This window comes from Pithys albifrons, chromosome 18 (genome assembly GCF_047495875.1).
Source record: "Pithys albifrons albifrons isolate INPA30051 chromosome 18, PitAlb_v1, whole genome shotgun sequence".
NCBI lineage: Eukaryota > Metazoa > Chordata > Aves > Passeriformes > Thamnophilidae > Pithys > Pithys albifrons.
This window is the reverse complement of record NC_092475.1, coordinates 4,318,334-4,325,003: the sequence shown is the minus strand read 5'-3', so window position 1 is coordinate 4,325,003 and position 6,670 is coordinate 4,318,334. Positions and strand designations below refer to the sequence as shown.

General features: G+C 44.6%; 1 protein-coding gene across 1 annotated transcript; it reads left to right on the top strand.

Moving 5' to 3' along the window:
* The first annotated feature begins 759 nt into the window (after window positions 1-759).
* On the top strand, window positions 760-6,355 carry MTG2 (mitochondrial ribosome associated GTPase 2). Its single transcript, XM_071572818.1, has 6 exons — window positions 760-950; window positions 2,417-2,564; window positions 3,377-3,492; window positions 4,457-4,675; window positions 5,356-5,494; window positions 5,911-6,355. The coding sequence occupies exons 1-6, from the start codon at window positions 783-785 to the stop codon at window positions 6,303-6,305; spliced, it is 1,185 nt and encodes a 394-aa protein (XP_071428919.1). The 5' UTR covers window positions 760-782; the 3' UTR covers window positions 6,306-6,355.
* The last annotated feature ends 315 nt before the right edge of the window (window positions 6,356-6,670 follow it).

The following is a 6,670-nucleotide window of genomic DNA, read 5'->3' as shown; positions in this document are numbered from 1 at the left end:
GCCCAGAGTTGATTAGAGGGATGGAGCAACTCAGGAAAGGCTGAGAAAACTGGGCTTGTTCAGCCTGGAAAAGAGAAGGCTCTGGGGTGGCCTAATGGTGGCCTTCCAGTGGCTGGAGAGAGTGACAAGGCAGATGGGGAGAGAGTATTTATTGGTGATTGTACCCAATGACAGCACAAGGGGGGGATGTCTTCACATTGTCAGCAGGGCAGGTTCACATCAGGTATTGGGAGGAACCTCCTGGCTGTGAGGGTGGGCAGGCCCTGGCACAGGTGCCCAAAGAAGCTGTGACTGCCCCAGCCCTGGGAGTGTCCGAGGCTGGGCTGGATGGAGCTTGGGGGCACCTGTTGGGGTGGGAGGTGTCCCTGAGAGAGGTGTCCATGTGGAGGTGTCCCTGGTCAGAGGTGTCCCTGTGGGAGGTTGAGGGAGGTGTCCCTATGGAAGGTGTCCCTGTGGGACGTGTCGCTGGTCAGAAGTGTCCTTGTGAGAGGTGTCCCCGTGGGAGGTGTCCCTGCTGGAAGATGTCCCTTTGGAGGTGTCCCTGTTGGAGGTGTCCCTGGTCAGAGGTTGTCCCTGAGGGAGATGTCCCTATGGGAGGTGTCTCTGTGGGAGGTGTCCCTGTGGAAGGTGTCCCTGTGGGCTGTATCCCTGTGGGAGGTGTCCCGGTAGGCTGTATCCCTGTGGGAGATGTCCCGGCTCGGAACGGGTCGATCCGTCCCTCCCTCCCGGCCCCAGGGCGGCTGCGCGGGGACGCGGGGCGGGCCCGGGTCGGCTGCGCGGACATGGCGGTGTCCGTGTCTGTGCGGTCCGTGCGGACCCTTCTGGGCCGCCCAGCCCCGGCACAGCCCGTCCTGCTGCTCCTCGCCCCGCAGAGCTTCTCCACGAGCTGCCCGAGCTGCGCCAAGGACAGGCGGCTGAGGCAGAAAAGAGCCCTCTCGGAGCGGCAGCTGGTGAGTGCTGAGCCCCCCGCACACCGAGTGGGGGAAACACCGACCAGAGAACCGTAAATAAACCTGCAGAACACCGAGGAAATGAGACATCAGAGGGGCCATGGCACAACCTTCCTTTGTGCTAAAACGTCTTCTTTAAAGCTAAATTACTGTTTTGTTTCTTGCTGGTTTTTTTAAATCATGCATAGTATCAGCTGCCAAAAGGCAGCATTTTATGCCAGAGAAGCTGCAGGGTCGTGGAATTTATTCTTCATCTTGTTTTTATATTTACACGTCTGTGGAAATTCTTATTTTCTAATTTTCTTATTTTCTATTTTCATAAATCGCTTCCCATTTTAAAGCCATAGTTTCCCATCTCGCCGTGTGGTGGTGCCAAATACTTTTCTAAAAGAGGCCTTTTAAGATGTCACTGGTCTTAGCATAACTTTAATTATCAAAAGTTCTGTTTTGAGGGTTTTTTTGCTTCTCTTTGGTATCATGACTATAGTAAAACTTTTTCTTCCTCACATACTATTTTGACTGTTTATTTATAGCGACCCTTTTTGCCCATTCTCATCCAGTCCCTTAGGAATTGACAGGATTTGAATGTTACCATGACTTTCTCTTTTCATCCCTCTGTGTAAACAATTCCACCTGCCTGTATAAATGTTATTCTAATCCCTCCTCTTGGGAATCTCAGCCCACTTTCTGGAGGTAGGTAAATATCATCAAACCTATTTTGCTGACAGAAAAGCTGAAACACAGTGCAGCATAATTAGTTTGCTGAAGTCAAATACTAAGTTAATATCAGAAATAAAGCCAAGATTTGGGATTCTCTTTACACAGTATAGATATATATTTATTTTAGTCCTTGAGGAGCTGGAGTGGCAATACTAAGATTTTTCTCTGCTTATTCTGTTTACAAGTACTTTATATTCTTTAATACTTTTCTTAATTGTTAGAAGGTTGTAGTTTGCATTAATTTCATTGCCTGGTATACAAAGAAGTGAATCAGTGTGAGAATATGCCCCCCACATGTGCACTCTGCCCTTTTTGAAAATTTAAGTTCAATTTAAACAAGCAAATAGCTTATAAATTTGTTTTTTCTTTTCACGAGTAGGGACACAAGTATTTAAGTGATTTTAATTTATAGTGTGGCAGCTGTCTTGAGTTACCTGTCAGCACTGTATAACTGTATTAAAGGGGTACTTCTGATATTAGTTCCCTTAACACATGAATTTTGTATTTCTGGTGCCTGAGTTGCTGCATTAGGTTATATCAACATTGCTTTTAAGGAGGTTCTTAAAAATATTTGAAAAATTAGATCCGTTTTTCTTTGTTATTACACTTATTACACTGCATTTAGTTGGCCTGTGAATGGCAGCAGAGTTCAGATGGTTTTTTTCCTGTTGACATAAAAATAGCAGGTCTGCCTGTTACTAAAACTTCTTGGAGGATGACTCTGATAAATTTCACACCTTTTACAGACACGATATTTCGTGGATCACCGGAGAGTGCGTGTGGTTGGAGGACAAGGAGGAGCAGGGGGTTATTCCTTCCTCAGTGAACCCAGGAAAATATTTGGAGGTCCTGATGGTGGAAATGGAGGTGATGGGGGTCATGTGATTTTGAAAGGTAAAACTTACTGAGTCTGTTTGGTTTCATATTGTTGTCTTACTGCTTAACATGCCAGCCCAGCAAGAACAGCCTTGCATGGATGGTGAGAAATGGTACATGTCAAAAATGTGACAGTGGTTACTTCTGGATGAGGTGTCTTTGCTTTTTAAGCTTTGTCCTGAGCTGTGGTAATGGGGACACAAATCACAGAATCATAGAATTGATTGGGTTGGAAAAGACCTCCAAGATCATCAAGTCCAACCCTTAGTCCAACTCCAGTCCCTTTACCAGATCATGGCACTCAGTGCCACGGCCAATCTCAGTTTAAAAACCTCTAGGGATGGGGAATCCACCCCCTCTCTGGGCAGCCCATTCCAATCCCTGAGCACTCTCTCTGGCAAATGACACTGACAGCCTTAGAAAGCATTTTGAAAATCAAGGTATTTTGAAGATATTTTAGTGCCTGTTGCCTGACTATGTTATGATAAGGCTGGGATCTGATGAAATTTTCCTTTTAAGATGAATAAATCTCCTTCTGCCACCACCCTATGGCAAAATCTGCTAATTTAGCAAATTAATTTCTCAGGGTATTTTGTAGTTGTTGATTTTGAAATTACCACTGTATTAAGTGCATGGTTAATAAACCTAAGTAGGTAAGTAAAGGCAGTTAAACTTCATTCAGAACTTTTAGATTAACATTGGTCTTCCCTGGTATGTTATTATTGAGGCAGTAAATAGGATATGTATTCAGAAAGGGAAAGAACAGTCAAGAAGTTGCCTGTTTTACTGAAACAGAGTGTTCATGATATGATGTGTATTTTACTTCACAGCTGACAGGCAGATGAAATCACTTTCTTCAGTGCTCCCCTTCTATCAGGGTGTTCATGGAGAGAGAGGAGGAAGGAAAAACTGTTATGGAGCTAATGGTGCCTACGTGTATGTCAGAGTAAGTGAATGAATGAGTGTTGCCTGCTGTGTGTCAGTTTGGTGCATTGCTGATTTTCAAGCTGGAGAACCTTATTGTGAGCAAATCTCCTGTGTGTGTTTGCAGGAGCCCTGAGCTCTGTCTGCTGGGACAGGGCTGGTTGGTACAGGGCAGATCAATCTGCTTTAAGCTGTTCATAAAAGTGTGAATTCATTGGAAGGTGCAGCTGGTCAGAACAACTTGCTTTACTTCTAAGGGTCATGTGAGATCAGCTCAGTTGGTTCAAACTTGGTTGTACTAATGCCAAGGTCATGGGTTCAATCCCCTGTGTGGGCCATTGACTTAAGAGTTGGACTCGATGATCCTTGTGGGTCCCTTCCAGCTCAGAATAGTCTGTGATTCATCTTATACCCAGAGCAATCTGAGCACAGAGCTGCTTAAGCAGGAGCAGACTTCTTTTCTTCCACTGGCCTGTTTTGGTGCACACAGTTCCCAGCCTTCTTTACTTAAAGGAAGGTTATGGTTCTACTAACACTTTAATGAAGGCTAAATGTCTAATAGTGCTCTTTAAGCTTCATGAAGTACAATTCTCTTTCTGGATTCCTCAGCTTGAAAATATAAGGGGGGCATGGGCTTAAGCTCTGCCAGGGGAAATTTAAGTTGGAGATCAGAAAAAAATTCTTTACACAGAGAGTGCTCAGGCATTGGAATGGGCTGCCCAGAGAGGGGGTGGATTCCCCATCCCTGGAGGTTTTTAAACTGAGCTTGGCCATGGCACTGAGTGCCATGATCTGGAAAAGGGACTGGAATTGGACCAAGGGCTGGACTTGATGATCTCTGAGGTCTTTTCCAACCCAATCCATTCTATGATTCTATAAAGGAGTGATTTTCAGCAGATCTGAAATTGTCTGGTGAAGGATCTGCTGCCACCAGCTCTGCTGCAGCTTTGAGCTTCTATGTAACGCTTGCATCTCTCCACTTCAAGGTCCCTGTAGGTACTTTGGTGAAGGAGGATGGGGAGGTTGTGGCTGACCTCAGTCAGGATGGTGAGGAGTACGTTGCTGCGTATGGAGGAGCTGGAGGGAAAGGGAATCGCTTCTTTCTTTCCAATGAAAACCGCGCTCCGACGTTATTTACTCCAGGAGAGCCAGGTCAGGAGAGGGTCCTACATCTGGAACTCAAGACAACAGCTCATGCAGGACTGGTGAGTTGCTGTGGTTCTTTGACTTCCTTATCACTGCAGGATGACACTTGACTGACTGAAGAAATAATGTGTGATAACATTTTCGTTGGCCTCTGGCTTGCTTGTTCAGAGATGCAGCTCGATGCTTTCTTGCTGTTACTTGGTAGAAGGGTGTCCAAGGTGATTCACAGAGCTGTCACTCTTGCTGCTTGTTGCTGTCCTACTTCTGCTAAAATACACACTATATATAGAACAGCAATGTGGAAGATTCATCAGTGACCTCTGATGATGTACAGCAGCTTTGTCTGCTGATTCTGCAGATGAACAGTACGGTATAGAGAACTCTTCTAAATTACTTTATTGTTGATTTTTTTTAATTGGTAAAGCTCAAATCATTTCTATTTCATCCCTGTATTTCTCTTTTTACAGACAGTAAACATTTAATTTTGTTAGATCCAAGTTTAGCATCCTCTGCAGTGAAAAATCTATTTAGACATGAATGCTAAGTCAATGTAAGGGTTAAGGGTTTTTTGTGTTGGAGTATGGAAATGTTCTAACACCAGCTGGTAGAGCTCTTAAAGTTATGAGTTGCTGCAAAGTGTTCTTGCTGTAGCTCAACAACTGCAGAACAGCTGTCTGGTCTAGCAAAATTTTGCAGATTTGTTTATAAAGGTTAATAAATTTAAGTGTTTGTATTCCAGGTGGGCTTTCCCAATGCTGGTAAATCCTCACTTCTGAGAGCCATCTCCCGTGCAAAGCCAGCTGTGGCTGCCTACCCATTCACAACCCTAAACCCCCATGTTGGCATCGTCCACTATCAGGACTATGAGCAAGTAGCAGGTAAGAACTGGAGTGTGTGTAAGAGTTGCAGGAGTAGCAGGTAAGAGTTGTGTGTACCCTGATGGCAATTTGTGTCACCTGGTTAAGGCTTTGAAATGCTGCAGAACTAAGTTTAGCAGTTCTTGTAGAACTCTAAAAAACTTCAAGCAAAACTATGTTGAAATCCCATGTCATGTTCATTGTAGGTACCATCCTTAATATGTAACCATCAATCTGTATTCTCTCTGCACTGGAATAACTTAAATTTACGTGTTTTAAAAGTTAATAGCAGCAAACTTAACATAAGGTGTGCTTTAATATTGATGCCCTGAGACGTAATAAAAGTATTTGTACTGGCCAGTAAAAGACAGAGGGGATTTGTTTGGGTTTTTTCCATGGGGTATGTTGGATTCACTGTGGAATTTCTCTATTTGTAGTTGCTGACATTCCTGGCCTAATCAAAGGTGCTCATCGAAACCGGGGCCTCGGAGTGGCCTTCCTGAAGCACATCGAGCGCTGCCGCTTCCTCCTGTACGTGGTGGATCTCTCAGTGCCTCAGCCCTGGATTCAGCTGCAAGACTTGAAATATGAACTGGAACAGTATGATAAAGGATTGTCTGAGAGGCCTGGTGTTGTCATTGGGAATAAGATTGACCTTGCTGAGTCGAGGATCAACCTGCCGCTCCTCAGAGAGCGGGTGGCTGAGCGGGTCATTGCGTTGTCTGCACTGACAGGAGACAACTTGGAGGAGCTGCTGTGGCATCTCAGAGAACTGTATGACACTTATGTGAAGACAGAAAAATCACGAGGGCAAACCCCAGTCAAGTGGTAGGAACCAGAACTGCTGTGAACTGTGCTGGAAGAACAAAAATAAAATCATCATTTCGGTTGCATCTCTGTGGCTTGAGTTTTTTTGTGGGTTGTTTTCTCTTTCAAAATGCAAGGGCACAGCATGTGGATTTGTTCTGGACTGCTGCCTTGGAAAGATTATTTTGTTTGTTTGTCCACCTGGAGGTGCCTCAGGTGTTTTACAACAAAATTTGAAAATTGTAATCAAGATGGGTGTTGAATTGGAAACCTGGATCTTGTTTCGCATTAGATAGTTAATTAGAGAATGAAGAGAATGCTATCTAGTAGAAATGGCTGAAATTCAGGATCTGCAGGAGATGCTGGCTTGGTAACAGAACAAAGCTCCAT

Coding starts and splice junctions, on each gene's coding strand:
- MTG2 (XM_071572818.1), top strand. CDS start 783: ATGGCGGTGTCCGTGTCTGTGCGGTCCGTGCGGACCCTTCTGGGCCGC. Junction 4,676..5,355: donor CAACAGCTCATGCAGGACTG/GTGAGTTGCTGT, acceptor TTTGTATTCCAG/GTGGGCTTTCCCAATGCTGG. Junction 5,495..5,910: donor GGACTATGAGCAAGTAGCAG/GTAAGAACTGGA, acceptor CTCTATTTGTAG/TTGCTGACATTCCTGGCCTA.